This window comes from Oncorhynchus mykiss, chromosome 20, assembly GCF_057628025.1.
Source record: "Oncorhynchus mykiss isolate SJ-2025 chromosome 20, ASM5762802v1, whole genome shotgun sequence".
NCBI lineage: Eukaryota > Metazoa > Chordata > Actinopteri > Salmoniformes > Salmonidae > Oncorhynchus > Oncorhynchus mykiss.
In genome coordinates this window covers 13,002,459-13,018,764 of record NC_143041.1, presented here as the reverse complement: position 1 = coordinate 13,018,764, position 16,306 = coordinate 13,002,459, and the positions used below count along the sequence as shown (strand labels likewise).

At 42.0% G+C, this 16,306-nt stretch overlaps 1 protein-coding gene across 4 annotated transcripts in view; it reads right to left on the bottom strand.

Moving 5' to 3' along the window:
• Window positions 1–16,062, bottom strand: part of sap30bp (SAP30-binding protein) — a 36,472-nt gene extending 20,410 nt beyond the window's left edge. For 3 of the 4 annotated variants that reach the window (XM_021575608.3, XM_021575609.3, XM_021575610.3), the window contains exons 1-4: window positions 15,886–16,020; window positions 6,084–6,202; window positions 5,908–5,952; window positions 807–849 (exon numbers count right to left, since the gene is read on the bottom strand). In XM_021575608.3, the coding sequence (XP_021431283.1) occupies window positions 807–849; window positions 5,908–5,952; window positions 6,084–6,202; window positions 15,886–15,979 (301 nt within the window). In that variant the 5' untranslated portion in view covers window positions 15,980–16,020. Of the gene's footprint in view, window positions 1–806; window positions 850–5,907; window positions 5,953–6,083; window positions 6,203–15,885 lie in introns of all 4 variants that reach the window. The other variant, XM_021575607.3, reaches the window with a different exon arrangement.
• Between the last annotated feature and the right edge of the window lie 244 nt (window positions 16,063–16,306).

The following is a 16,306-nucleotide window of genomic DNA, read 5'->3' as shown; positions in this document are numbered from 1 at the left end:
ATGAGTTAGAACTGGGCTTGTAACTAACTACCAAAGAATATCAACAAATGTACACGTGTCTACAAGTGGCTCTGCTCTGATCTAAAATGCATATCTAGGCTACTCTTCGATCATGGGTGATGGAAGAAAAGCCCCTTGTGCCCTTAAAATAGAACAAGCCTTCTCAGATGCGCTCCTAAGCCTACAACACAATCACCAACTCAGTCGGAGTTAGATTTGGGGGTTTTTGCACTGAAAGGGGCTTTTATGTTGATTCAATCCCAATTTCAAAAGTTGATAGAAAATTGTATCGGGTTTAAAGCCAGGAAAAACGGTGTACATTTTAGAGAAGTTAAATCGCGTGCGTCTCTGAAAAGGCAATTCTGTTTCGGTTGGCCGCAGACCCCAGGTTGAGTACCCCTGGTATGTCAACGCTTTATAGGTACATAATCACGAATGGACATAGGTTGAATTCGCCCAACCCTAGTACTGCTAGCTATCTATAGTAGTTAATCATTATTTAGACCCCTCAAATGCAACTCGAGACCTCGAAGCCAGTTCCACTGCACTTTTTCATTGTTCCCGTCTAACTGGGGATTTAGACTTGGGACACCAGGTGTGTGCAATTAATTATCAGGTAAAACATAAAACCAGCAGGCTCTGGACCTCACAGAGTAAGAGTTGAGAACCCCTGATTTAGACCATAGCATTATAAATGTAACAGTCTGAGCATATAACGGCTGATGGCCGCAGTCTAAATATTTCACCCCAAGTTTGTATTGTATTGTGTCTGTGTCTTAAACACGTTTGTCTGTTTGTGTACTCACCGACCAACTCATTGGGGTCCTTCCTCTCTGCCTCTGGGATTTCCTGAAAAGAGAGAACACAGAGAGAGTAGGGAGGGGTTGAACGTCAGTCAAAGAACCATGCACGGTCCTGGATGTGAGGGTCAACATTTCCCAGCAGCATAACATCACTGTTGATAGAGATCAATTACCCCAATTATACCACTCGTTAACAGTTAACTATTAGAATAGGGTAATAGCAGCGGAATGGTCTGCAATAAGATATTAGTTTGTCAGCCATGGTGATGGGACAGGTCGGCTAAAACTGAATGAGGTTTCCTGATTATTTCAACTGTGCTTTATCTTTTTGGAAAAAATGTATATCAAAAACAGTCGTTTGGCATAAGATTCCCTTCAGGGTATCATGGCAAACATGTGGCTACAGGAGTTTCAGGACATTCTTGTGAAAGCAGGGGCTTGGCAGGAGGTGGGGTGATGTGAGCTGCTTAGAAAATACGGCCTGTCCTCGCCAGAACTGTGGGCATAACACAGGTTCAGCAGAAAGAAACAGTGCTCCTATTCAGTGGCAATAGAACACACACACACACACACTGCCACCCAGTCACCTAGCAACTGCATGGACACATCCAAGAATTGTCTTGAAGAGGGCAGAGGGCCAAACTAAGTAGAACAATGGGAGGAGCGAGGAAGGGGAGGAAGGATATAGTGCAGACATGGCTTACCAGAGGGTCTTTTGAACCTCTGAATGAATTTCCATCTCACTGTAATGAATGACAGATTGACTGCATCACGACTCGTCACTGTGAGAGGTATTGATGCGTTTGAACTGTCTGTTCACACAGCTCAGACACCCATACTTATACCACAAGACGTGCCATTAGAGTTCTCTTCAGTCCCAAAGTCCAGAACAGAGGCTCGGAAAACCCGAATACTATACTGAACAAAAAATATAAAAACGCAACATGTAAAGTGTGTTGGTCCCATGTTTCATGAGCTGAGATAAAGAAATCCCCAAAGAAATTTACATACGCACAAAAAGCATATTTCTCTTAATTTATTTAATTTGACTGATTTCCTTATATGAACTGTAACTCAGTAAAATCTTTGAAATTGTTGCATGTTGCGTTTATATTTTTGTTCAGTACACAGAGCCATGAACACATTTAACTCTTCCACATCAGGTAATTCAAGCTAGCACAGTAAAATCTGAGTAAAGAGAAGAAAAAAAAAAAAACATGGCACACTAAGGACTGTGAAGATGCATCATTTTTGTATATCTTCACAGTCCACCCCACCCTCAGAACATCCTGCAGTTGAAGAAGTGGATGTGAAGGTCCTGGGCTGGCGTGGCTACACGTGGTCTGCGGTTGAGGCCAATTGGACGTACTGCCAAATTCTCTAAAATAAATGTTGGAGGTGGCTTCTGGTAGAGAAATTAACATTAAAATATCTGGAAACAGCTCTGGTGGACATTCCTGCAGTCAGCATGCCAATTGCACACTCCCTCAAAACTTGATATCTGTGGCATTGTGTTGTGTGACAAAAGAGCACATTTTAGAGTAGCTCTTTATTGTCCCCAGCACAAGGTCCACCTGTGTAATGATCATGCTGTTTAATCAGCTTCTTGCTATGCCACACCTGATAGGTGGATGGATTATCTTGACAAAGGAGAAACAGGGATGTTAAAAATGTGTGCACAACATTTTAGAGAAATAAGATTTTTGTGCGTATGGAACATTTCTGGGATCTTTTATTTCAGCTCATGAAACATGGGACCAACACTTTACATGTTCCGTTTATATATTTTTGTTCAGTGTAAAACAATACAACAGGGATGTTGTGCATTATAGAAATGTACAATATTACAACACATTCAAAAAATGACGTAGTATGTATTGTAATATAGTACCTTTTATATGGTACATTTGTAATGGTGGCGCATTGCACATTTATATAATGCCCAACGTCCTGTGACTACTTACACAGTAATGCTACTGACACAGAACATAGGCAGTATACTATAGTACATCGTTTCTCAACTTTTACTGTACCAACGACCAGTGGAATAGAGTCCTAGTCCTTTTTTAACCAGCTCATGACTTAGACAAATACAACATGCCTCCCTGTTGTACAGCCTGCCTCTGCAACTCTACTGCTGTCACTCGCTCTTTAAAATGTGCACTTTTGTCACACAACACAATGCCACAGATGTCTCAAGTTTTGGGGGAGCGTGCAATTAGCATGCTGACTGCAGGAATGTCCACCGGAGCGGTTGCCAGAGAATGTAATGTTAATTTCTTTACTATAAGCAGCCTCTGTCATTTTAGAGAATTTGTCAGTAAGTCCAAACGGCCACACAACCGCAGATCACGTGTATGACATCGTGTGGGTGAGCGGTTTGCTGATGTCAATGTTGTGAACAGAGTGCCCCATGGTGGCGGTGGGGTTATGGTATGGACAGGCATAAGCTACGGACAACGAACACAATTGCATTTTATTGATGGCAATTTGAATGCACAGAGATACCGTGATGAGATCCTGAGGCCCATTGTCGTGCCATTCATCCGTTGCCATCACCTCATGTTTCAGCATGATGTACAACTCCATGTCACAAGGATCTGAAAATGTCCCAGTTCTTCCATGGCCTGCGTACTAACCAGATGTCACCCATTGAGCATGTTTGGGGTGCTCTGTATTGACGTATACAGCAGCTTGTTCCAGTTTCTGCCAATATCCAGCAACGTCACACTGCCATTGAAGAGGAGTGGGACAACATTCCACAGCCTGATCTATGCAAAGGAAATGTGTCGCGACGCATGAGGCTAATGATTGTTACACCAGAGACTGACTGGTTATCTGTGACCAATAGATGCATATCTGTATTCCCAGTCATGTGAAATCCATAGATTAGGACTGAATGAATTTCATTCGACTGATTTCCTTACATGAACTATAACTCAGTAAAATATTTGAAATTGATGCACTTCAAATGTATATTGCTGTTCAGTATATTTACACTACCGTTCAAAAGTTTGGGGTCGCTTAGAAATTCTTGAAGGAAAAGCACATTTTTTTGTCCATTAAAATAACATCACATTTATCAGAAATATAGGGTAGACATTGTTAATATTGTAAATGACTATTGTAGCTGGAAACGGATGATCTTTAATGGAATATCTACATAGGTGTCCAGAGGCCCATTATCAGCAACTACCACTCCTGTGTTCCAATGGCACGTTGTTAGCTAATCCAAGTTAATCATTTTAAAAGGCTATTTGATCATTAGGGGGAAAAAAATGCAATTATGTTAGCCCAGCTGAAAACTCTGATCAATTTGATGTTATTTTAAATTGACTTTTTTTTCTTCTTTCTTTTCTTTCAAAAACAAGGACATTTCTAAGTGACCCCAAACTTTTGAACGGTAATGTAGGTACACTATTGTTTTGATGTGTTGTCTTGAACACGTTTGGACCCCAGCAGCTAATGGGGTTCCTAATAAAATACTAAAATACAGCAACAGAACAGCGTGGCCAAACGGCCATTATTCTGGGTTACTGCGTCTTCACTATGGGCCAAACACAGGTCAAGGGGGTAGAGAGAGGGCAAGAGATACAATCAAACAACCCCCTTCTCTCAACCCTTACCCCACTCTGTCCCTGACACGATCAAGAGCCAAAATGTGATAACCAGGGCACGGACACATTTGGTGACAACCCCTCCGCCCATCGCTTTCTCACTGAAAAAGGGGAGAGGCCGTGTTGGTTCTATGGTTCTTCTCGTCTGTGGCATTAGCCCAAGCCCACCCCGAGCCTTTCAAAAGAAAGCAGGCCACAATGAAAGAATCCCAACATCTCCATTACATTATATAAATGAAACACCTCTATAAATCCATTCCATTATTACTGTTATATGACACAAAAGTACATCTATAACTCAGATATGGCATTTTTAAGTCTTTCTCTATGAAAAAATGAATTATGAAATCCAATCTAATCAAAGCCATTGCATTTTCAGGCCATAAGTGAAAACAGCAGATTGATAAATCATGCCTGTGTAACCAACCAAGCCATTACTCAATAGTCTGGCTAAGAGTTGGAGACGAGTTTGAAAGAACTGCTACTCGGTTAACTCCCCTAGATTACCAGTAAGCAATGTTAAACTTTCACACGAGAGCTTTCTCCTAGATATCTCTTACAAAAACTAGCCTCGTCTAAACCAACTCTATATGACTAGAAAAAGACATAGGGAAGGGCCTGTTGCACCTCAACGCAGTCGAAACAGAGTTCAGCTCTTAGGACAAAATGGGGGTCAATGGTGTGGCTGACGAGGCATAACTCATAATAAATAGTGGGTCTCCGGTGTATAGGGCAGCAGTAGCAAAATATAAACCAAACTCGTGGGAGTATAGAAGTAGTAGCCAGTGAAAACACCCCCCCTTTTGGCAGGTTCTGGATCAGTTTACAGCAACTCTACCTCTCTGACAGATACACATGCACACAACATCTCACCAGTCCTCCACCTCCCTACCTGACCCCCCCCCCCCCCAATGTTGTGGAATGCTATAGTTCTGCAGACATATTGCATTCATGGCCTGATCATAGAATTGTTAATTGCTAATTGTCAGACCCACACAGGATACTATGGCATTATGTGGCCCAAGCCCTGTAATGATTGATTGTTTGAGCAGCATCAAGCCCTCCTGACCTGCATCAATCACTGTGGCAGGAACTGGAATATAGTCCATCGAACACGCTGTTCCAACTCATACACTGACTGCTGCACTATAAATGGCACATCTTGATCAAGCTTGGTCTTATTGGTGCGGATTTAACATGATAACTATAATTCAAAGTTTATAATGCAAAGGTGTTTCATCCAGTGTGCACAACCAAGCTATACTTAACTTGAAATAATGGATGTTGTTTATTCCGCTCTATACTGGTATCGGTGAATAGAGACAAAACATTATAGCTCAACACTACCACCTAGTGGCACTATCATCATTTGAACAAAATCCTTGCTTTTCTTTGCACACCCAGAGACAATGCTGGTTAGCCCCATGAACCCCTAACAAACATTTCACAAGTACAAACCATACCAAAATGCGGGGGGTTTAAAATACCTTATAATCATCTGTGTCTCCGCCCTCATCAGACTCTTCCATTTCCTAATGAAGACAAGAATGCAAATGGTTAACAGTGTGACCACACACACTCGTACAGGCACCGCTGACAAATACCTCTAGCAGGGGGCTGTGGGAAAGAGACTGACTAAATTAGAAGGAGAAAGAGAACTGACTGAGTTACGCGAGCTCTCCCCACTGTCCTCGTCTCCAGATGCCTTGTCGTCGCCATCCTCAATCCGGCTAATGTCGTCCTCTCCATAGGCAGCAGACACCAGTCCTACTCCATGGCCCTCTGCAGAATGACAGAGCTTGGTTATCAGGTTGGAAACACAGCAGCATTCAGTTGCCGGCTTCCTGACCTAATATCAAGTGGAGATTGGTTAGCCTCTATTCTTTGACATTTTCGTAATGCGTGTGCCTTGTATAACAAGTACCTATAATAAAAACAGTTTTTTCAACTTACTTTACTGGTTGGTCATTATGCCAATAGATATTTTAGACAAACATATCTACCATGTTAACAGCTGAACGAGCTCAGCAAAGGTTAATCCGGTATCCTTGTGACATCCCTACCCTAACCTAACTATTTTAAAATGTGAACTTCAAAGTGGGTTAAGGATGTCCCAAGGACCCCCGGATAGCAAATAAAATGTTACTTGTCACATGCGCCGAATACAACAAGTGTAGACTTTACTGTGAAATGTTTACTTACGAGCCCAACTTACTTTACTTCCCAACAATGCAGTTAAAAAGTAGAAAACAGTTGCTGAAAAAAAAAAGAAGCAACTAATAACAAAATAACGAGACTATAATACAAGGAGTGATGCAGCCAGTCAAGATGCTCTCGATACTGCAGCTGTAGAACTTTGAGGATCTGAGGGCCCATGCCAAATCTTTTCAGCCTCCTGAGGGGGGAGAGGCATTGTCCTACCCTCTTCACAACTGTGTTGGTGTGTTTGGACCATGTTAGGGCCTTAGTGATGTGGACACAGGAACTTGAAGCTCTCGACCTGATCCCTACAGCCCTGTGGGGGCGTGCTAAGCCTTCCTTTTCCCGCAGTCCACAATCAGCTACTTTGTCTTGCTGGCGTTAAGGGAGAGGTTGTTGTCCTGGCACCACACTGCCAGGTCTCGGACCTCCTCCCAATATGCGGTCTCATCGTCGCCTGTAATCAGGTCTACTTCCGCCGTGTTGTCACCAAACTTAATGATGGTGTTGCGCAGCTAAACAGTTGTGGGTAAACATGAAGTACAGGAGGGGATTAAGCACGTACACCTGAGGGCAGCGTGGCGGATGTGTTACCTACCCTCACCACCTGGGGGCGGCCCGTCAGGAAGCCCAGGATCCAGTTGCAGAGGGAGGTGTTCAATCCCAGGGTCCTTAGCTGACACAACACGGTGCCCTCAGGTGTACGTGCTTAATCCCCTCCTGTACTTCATGTTTACCCACGACTGCTTAGCTGCGCAACACCATTGATGTTTCCACAACATTATTACAGTCCATGTGTGGTAAATTCAATTGATTGGACATTTGGAACCACCAAGACTGAGCAATCTGGAGAGAAGGGCCTTGGTCAGGGAGGTGACCAAGAACCCGATGGTCACCCTGACAGAGCTCCTCTGAGGAGATGGAAGAACCTACCAGAAGGACAACCATCTCTGCAGCACTCCACCCATTAGGCATTTATGGTAGAGTGGCCAGACAGAAGACACTACTTAGAGTAAGGCTATAATGTAACAAAAATGTGGAAACAGTTATGGGGTCTAAATACTTTCCAAATGCACTGTACATTAAATGGTTTGTAAGGATGGTAAATATATACTGAACAAAAAGTAGTTTTCCATGTTATTTGATCAAGAAAAATATTACATTTGATGTGGATGTTGTGTCTTTGACCATAACTTTGCACCTTATGATGTAAATGTTTGAGGACAGGTTTTTTGTTCGTTCTTTCTGGATTCCATTAAAATGACAATTGCAGAGAATGGGACAAGACAACAACTCTTACAATTCCAACTATTGAATCCTGCAAGACACTGTTCTTCATTATAGAACTATCTTTTTTGCCTAAGTGGAGATGCTGAACTTATTTTTGCCCACACGCACTTTCAGCATTTGTCAATTTCCACACTGTGCCATGCAGCGTGATATGGGGGAAAAAAATCTAGGCCTAGTTAATTGAACTGTTGGAATGATGGAAATATGATAATTTTTCAAATCTTATAGTTGGAACATAGTGGGCAGCAACTTGAATACATTGTTGTTTGACATGACAACAAATAAATAAGCCAGTGAGAAATGATTGACAGGGTAGGAACCAAAGTCTGTCAGTGTTTCCAGGTGACCCTAATTAGATGTTGCATTACACATGTTCATACTTCATGTAGCTAGCTAGCTAGCCAGCCAACATATTCATGCTTTGCCTATTCCTCTCTGATAAGATGTTGCACAAACTTGCATACCTAGGCCTACACCAGCACTGGTACCAGGCAGTATTAGCTAACTATATACATTTTCTCTGACTCTTAGTACATTTAGCAAGCTAGCTAGCCTGCTAACTTGCAATTAGCATTAGCAGGCGAACACATTGTATTTTCTTAGCAAGGTGTTGCTAAAACAAACTAGCAACCAGTAGTTTTTAGACCGTAAGATACAGAAATATAGTGTAATTATAGAACTCTTGTGGAAAGCAGCATGTCACCAACATTCTTGCATCCATCTGACCATTTGGAGTGAACGGCAAGGAAGTGCTCTCTCCTTGAGTGACAGGGCTTATTGTGTTTAGCAGCATGCAGCAGCAAGAATGAGATGACTCAAGAAGCAAAGGGCGTAAACTATTTTTTAAATGACACATGCACTGGAGATGCGTATCACATTTAACAAATCAAACATTGAAACACCATTATAGAAGGTCAAGTAAAAACTCAAAATCGGTCCGTGCATCACCTCTGGTATATAGTAAAATGTGGTATACCGCCCAGCCCTGGTCAGGGAGAGATTTAAGATATCAGTAAAGACAGTTGCCAGCTGGTCTGCGCATGCTACGAGTACACATCCTGGTAATCCGTCTGGCCCTGCAGCCTTGAGAATGTTAACCTGTTTAAAAGGTCTTACTCACATTGGCTACAGAGTGTGATAACACAGTAGTCTGGAACAGCTGGTGCACTCATGCATGGTTCAGTGTTGCTAGCATCGAAGCTAGCTTGGAAGGCATTTAGCTCATCTGGTAGGCTTTGCAGCTGGCTTTCCCTTTAACATGCCAACAACAAACACTGACACTACCAAGTATAACTGAACAAATTATGAAAGACAAGCATTAGAATTTTGAATTCTTAAAAGTGGAGCGTGGACAGGGTGAAAAAATGGTTGTATATTAACAATGACAAGCCACCTGGGTCTGACAACTTGGATGGAAAATTACTGAGGATAATAATGGACGATATTGCCACTCCTATTTACCATATCTTCTAAGCCTACAATGAACTGTGTGCCCTAAGGCCTGGAGAGAAGCAAGTCATTCCGCTATCCAAGAATAGTAAAGCCACCCTTCCTGGTTCAAATAGCTGACCAAATCAACCTGTTACCAACCCGTAGTAAACTTTTGGAAAAATTGTGTTTGACCAGATTCAATTTGTTTACTGTAATATAGCATTTTGACTTTCAGCACGCATATAGGGAAGGACATTCAACATGAAGGCACTTACACAAATAACTGATGATTGGTTGAGAGAAATTGATAATAAAAAAAGATTGTGGGAGCTGTTTTGTTAGACTTCAGTGCAGCTTTTGACATTATCGATCATAGTCTGTTGCTGGAGAAACGTATGTGTTGTGGATAAAGAGCTACCTGTCGAACAGAACACAGAGGGTGTTCTTTAATGGAATCCTATTTAACATAATCCAGGTAGAATCAGGAATTCCCCATGGCAGCTGTCTAGGCGACTTTTTAAATCTGTATTAATGACATGCCACTGGCTTTGAGTAAAGCCAGTGTATTTGTATGCAGATGACAACACTGTACATGTCAGCTACTACAGCGAGTGAAATTACTTCACTTAAAGAGCTACAGTCAGTTTCAGTAACCCTGGGTTGTAAACTGTCATGGTCAAAATATGTTGATGCAACAGTAGATACAACAGGGAGAAATCTGTCCATAATAAAGAGCTGCTCAGCCTACTTACCAACATCAACAAGGCATGCCCTACAGGCCCTGGTTGTGTCACACCTGGACTACTGTCAAGTCATGTGGTCAGGTGCCACAAAGAGGTACTTTGGGAAAATTTTATTTTTTCTAAAACAGGGCAGCAAGACTGGCCCTTAAAAGTACAGAGAGCTTACATTAATAATATGCATGTCAATCTCTCATGACTCAAAGTAGAGGAGAGATCGACTTCATCACTACTTGGTTTTGTAAGAAGTATTGACATGCTGAATGCACCGTTTAAACTATCAGCGCACAGTTCGGAAACCCATGCATACCCCACAAGACATGCCACCAGAGGTATCTTCACAGTGCTAAATGGAGCCATGGCTACATGAAACTATTCCATAGGGTAACTGTTGCAAGCAGTAGAATCAGATTTAAAAAACAAAAATACACCTTAGGGAACAGCAGGGACTGTGATGGGACACATACACACATGTATTTTGTATTGCAGATACATTCAAAGTATTCAGACCCCTTGACTTTTTCCACATTGTTACATTACAGCCGTATTCTAAAATTGATTAAATAGTTCCATAACTGTTTTTGAAATGTTTCCTAAATTTATTATAAATAAACTGAAATATCACATTTACATAAGTATTCAGATCTTTTCCTCAGTACTTTGTTGAAGCACCGAGTCTTCTTGGGTATGATGCTACAAGCTTGGCACAACTGTGTTTGGGGAGTTTCTCCCATTCTTCTCAGCAGATCCTTTTGAGCTCGGTCAGGTTGGATGGGGAGAGTAGCTGCACAGCTATTTTCAGGTCTCTCCAGAGATATTCGATCGGGTTTAAGTCCAGGCTCTGGCTGGGCCACTCAAGGATATTCAAAGACTTGTCCCGAAGCCACGACTGCATTGTCTCAGCTGTGTGCTTAGGGTTGTTGTCCTGTTGGAAGGTAAACCTTCTCCCCAGTCTGAGGTCATGAGCACCCCGGAGCAGATTTTCATCAAGTAACTCTTTGTACTTTGCTCAGTTCATCTTTCTCTTAATCCTGACTAGTCTCCCAGTCCCTGCAGCTGAAAACATCCCCACAGCATGATGCTGCCACCACAAAGCTTCACCGTAGGGATGGTTCCAGGTTTCCACCAGATGTGACGCTTGGCATTCAGGACAAAAGTTCAATCAGACCAGAGAATCTTGTTTCTCATGGTCAGAATCTTTGGGTGCGTTTTGCCAAACTCCAAGTGGGCTGTCATGTGCCTTTTAATGAGGAGTGGCTTCTTTCTGGCCACTCTACCACAAAGGCCTAATTGGTGGAGTGCTGCAGAGATGGTTGTCCTTCTGGAAGGTTCTCCCATCTCCACAGAGGAACTCCACTCTGTCAGAGTGACCTCCCTGAACAAGTCCTTCTCCCTTGATTGCTCAGTTTGGACAGGCGGCCAGCTCTAGGAAGAGTCTTGGTCGTTCCAAACTTCTTCCATTTACGGATGATGGCGGCCACTGTGTTCTTGGGGACCTTCAATGCTGCAGAAATGTTTTGGTACTTTTCCCCCATATCTGTGCCACAACAAAATATGTGCCTTGACAAAATCCTGAGCTCAAGTTCAAGTCTCATAGCAAAGGGGGTGAATACTTATGCAAATAAGGCATTTTTTTTAATACACTGCTCAAAAAAATAAAGGGAACACAAAAATAACACATCCTAGATCTGAATGAATGAAATGTTCTTATTAAATACTTTTTTCTTTACATAGTTGAATGTGCTGACAACAAAATCACACAAAAATTATCAATGGAAATCAAATTGATCAACCCATGGAGGTCTGGATTTGGAGTCACACTCAAAATTAAAGTGGAAAACCACACTACAGGCGTTGGTGGATGGAGCGAGACATGATGTCCCAGATGTGCTCAATTGGATTCAGGTCTGGGGAACGGGCGGGCCAGTCCATAGCATCAATGCCTTCCTCTTGCAGGAACTGCTGACACACTCCAGCCACATGAGGTTGTCTTGCATTAGGAGGAACCCACGGCCAACCGCACCAGCATATGGTCTCACAAGGGGTCTGAGGATCTCATCTCGGTACCTAATGGCAGTCAGGCTACCTCTGGCGAGCACATGGAGGGTTGTGCGGCCCCCAAAGAAATGCCACCCCACACCATGACTGACCCACCGCCAAACCGGTCATGCTGGAGGATGTTGCATGCAGCAGAACGTTCTCCACGGCGTCTCCAGACTGTCACGTCTGTCACATGTGCTCAGTGTGAACCTGCTTTCATCTGTGAAGAGCACAGGGCGCCAGTGGCGAATTTGCCAATCTTGGTGTTCTCTGGCAAATGCCAAACGTCCTGCACGGTGTTGGGATGTAAGCACAACCCCCACCTGTGGACGTCGGGCCCTCATACCACCCTCATGGAGTCTGTTTCTGACCGTTTGAGCAGACTCATGCACATTTGTGGCCTGCTGGAGGTCATTTTGCAGGGCTCTGGCAGTGCTCCTCCTGCTCCTCCTTGCACAAAGGCGGAGGTAGCGGTCCTGCTGCTGGGTTGTTGCCCTCCTACGGCCTCCTCCACGTCTCCTGATGTACTGGCCTGTCTCCTGGTAGCGCCTCCATAAAGAATAAAGGTTTTGTTTTCGAAATGATAGGTCATTAATATGTCAAATCCGGAAACTAATGCTCGTATTTCTGTGTGTTGATTATATTATAATTAAGTCTATGATTTGATATAGCAGTCTGACTGAGTGGTGGTAGGGAGCAGCAGGCTCGTAAGCATTCATTCAAACAGCACATTCCTGCATTTGCCAAGTAGCTCTTCATGCAAGTTTATGACTTCAAGCCTATCAACTCCCGAGATTAGGCTGGCAATACTATAGTGCCTATAAGAACATCCAATAGTCAAAGGTATATGAAATACAAATGGTATAGGGAGAAATAGTCCTATAATTCCTATAATAACTACAACCTAAAACGTCTTACCTGGGAATATTGAAGACTCATGTTAAAAAGGAACCACCAGCTTTCATATATTCTCATATTCTGAGCAAGGAACTTAAAAGTTAGCTTTCTTACATGACACATATTGCACTTTTACTTTCTTCTCCAACACTTTGTTTTTGCATTTTTTAAACCAAATTGAACATGTTTCATTATTTATTTGAGACAAAATAGATTTTATTTATGTATTATATTGTATTATATTAAGTTAAAATAAAAGGGTTAATTCAGTATTGATGTAATTGTCATTATTACAAACATTAAAATAATTAAATAAATAAAAATGTAATTAAAAAAACACAAAAAAACGTCCGATTAATCGGTATCGGCTTTTGTTGGTCCTCCAATGTTGAAAAATCATAATCGGTCGACCTCTACCAGAGGTGACTTATTGCTATTATAAACTGGTTACCAATGTAATTAGAGCAGTAAAAATAACTTGTTATACCCGTGGTATACAGTCTGATATACCACGGCTGTCAGCCAATCAGCATTCAGGGCTCTAACCACCTAGATATATACAGTACCAGTCAAAAGTTGACACACCTACTCATTCAAGGGTTTTTCTTTATTTTTACTATTTTCTACATTTGTTTACATTTATTTTACCTTTATTTAACTAGGCAAGTCAGTTAAGAACAAATTCTTATTTTCAATGACGGCCTAGGAACAGTGGGTTAACTGCCTGTTCAGGGGCAGAATGACAGATGTGTACCTTGTCAGCTCGGGGATTTGAACTTGCAACCTTTCGGTAACTAGTCAGTCCAACACTCTAACCACTAGGCTAACCTGCTGCCCCATAATATTTAAGACATTAAAACTATGAAATAACACATGGAATCATGTAGGATTCACAAAAGTGTTGAATCAAAAATATATTTTATATTTGAGACTCTTCAAAGTAGCCACCCTTTGCCTTGACAGCCTTGCACACTCTTGGCATTCTCTCAACAAGCTTCACCTGGAATGCTTTTCCAACAGTTTTGAAGGTGTTCCCACAAATGCTGAGCACTTGTTGGCTGCTTTTCCTTCACTCTGCGGTCCAAGTCATCCCAAACTATCTCAATTGAGATGATGTCAGGTGATTGTGGAGGCCAGGTCATCTGATGCAGCACTCCATCACTGTCCTTCTTGGTCAAATAGCCCTTACACAGCCTGGGGTGTGTTGGGTCATTGTCCTGTTGAAAAACACATGATAGTCCCACAAAGCGCAAACCAGATGGGATGGTGTATTGCTGCAGAATGCTGTGGTAGCCATGCTGGTTAAGTGTGCCTTGAATTTTAAATAAATCACAGACAGTGTCACCAGCAAAGCACCCCCTCCTCCTCCATGCTTCACGGTGGGAACCACACATGCAGAGATTATCCGTTCACCTACTCTGCGTCTCACAAAGACATGGCAGTTTTTGGACTCATCAGACCAAAGGACAGTTTTCCACTGGTCTAATGTCCATTGCTCATGTTTCTTGGCCCAAGCAAGTCTCTTCTTATTATTTGTGTCTTTTTAGTAGTGGTTTCTTTGCAGCAATTCGACCATGAAGGCCTGATTCACACAGTCTCCTCTGAACAGTTGATGTTGAGATTTGGGCAACAATCTGAGGTGCAGTTAACTCTAATGAATGTATCCTCTGCAGCAGAGTTAACTCTGGGTCTTCCTTTCCTGTAGTGGTCCTCATGAGAGCCAGTTTCATCATAGAGATGATGGTTTTTGCGACTGCACTTAAAGAAACTTTCAAAGTACTTGAAATTTTCCAAATTGAGTGACCTTAATGGTTGGTAAAAAAAATCTGAGTGGCTGGTAGATTTCTTAATCCACCTGCCACAGTGGCTGGTGGACCAAAAACTTAGTTTCAAAGCCCTGTTGGTCAACCATGATTTGCCAGTGCTGTGATAAGATTGTCTGGCTAGCTTACACTGTTTTACAGGAATGATTACATAAATTGTTAAAACGTTACTGCCAATATGCCAACATTCCATTCAAACAATGCAGCCAATGCACAGCCATATACTTGCTGAAATCAGTTGATAAGACTTAGACAAGTTGTAAATGCAACAAGTACTGATATTGTATCTCATAATAACACAGATCTCCAAGAAAACGAAAATTTCGACATTCATGGTCTGTTTACATTAGTCGTAATTCAGAAAGTGTATATAAAACCCATACAAAATATTTTAGGTTCACATGCCTTACTTGTATATTTCTGCATAAGTAAAATCAGGAGTATGTCTCTACTGTCATTCATTCCAATTAGACTGGTTTGGATTTCTCCCTGACCAATGACTGCAATTTTACCCAATTCTTGAGCTATTAACGTCTACGTACGACATAGCCCTCTAGTAATTAAATAGGTTCTCTATGGGTACAGCACGTTTCCGTATTTTGTGATCTAGCAACAAGTGTGCAGTTAGAGTTCAGATCATAGAAACATAATTATATGTATATGATTCAGATACTACAGTAGCCGGTGATGATGGCATCTTAACATGACCCTCCATCCACACAAAACTAGCTAACGTTAGCCTTACGTTTTATAAAGTATATTCTGTACAGGCTCACACAACGCCATTTTCTAGATAACGATGACAATTCAGTGTTTGTTTACCGTGCCGGGGACAAAGTTAGTTAGAACAGTAACGTTAAAGTTAACATCTCAATATAGTATTTATCTTTAGCTAGCTAACGTTACTGTTACAAGCTAGCCAACAACATTGTTGAACTACACAAAGCGATTTCCGGTTACCCACTTTCGTCTCAGTTGCAACCGATTTGGGGCCAAAATTCTAATTTCTATGCCATCAGTATCAGTAGTTAAGCAAAGTATCTACCTGTTTCTTCTACCTCTGGGTCGGAATCTGCCTCTGAATCGTCTCCATAATCCGCCAAAGAGGAGAGAAGTGCACTCTTTTTGCCGCTCGCCATTTCTCCAAAGGTCGCATAACAAAGACGTCACTTTCAGCGTCGTTTTTGAAAAAGGTATGCGTATTCGGGTCTCTGGGAAATGTAGTCAGAGATATTATAAAAGGCGTAGTTACGAATCCCGTTATGAAAATTAATGGCGTAATGTACGACGCTCCGCCAGGTAGTAGAGCTCTTTTTAGTTTCTCGGAAACACTGAGTTAAATAGGATAATTTAGAAATGTGGAGCTAATGTTGTAAACCGTGATTGACCACACACTCCAGCACAGTAGGTGGCGGCATGCACCTTAAACGTTTGTTTGTAGACCACCATTATATCATAGAATAATG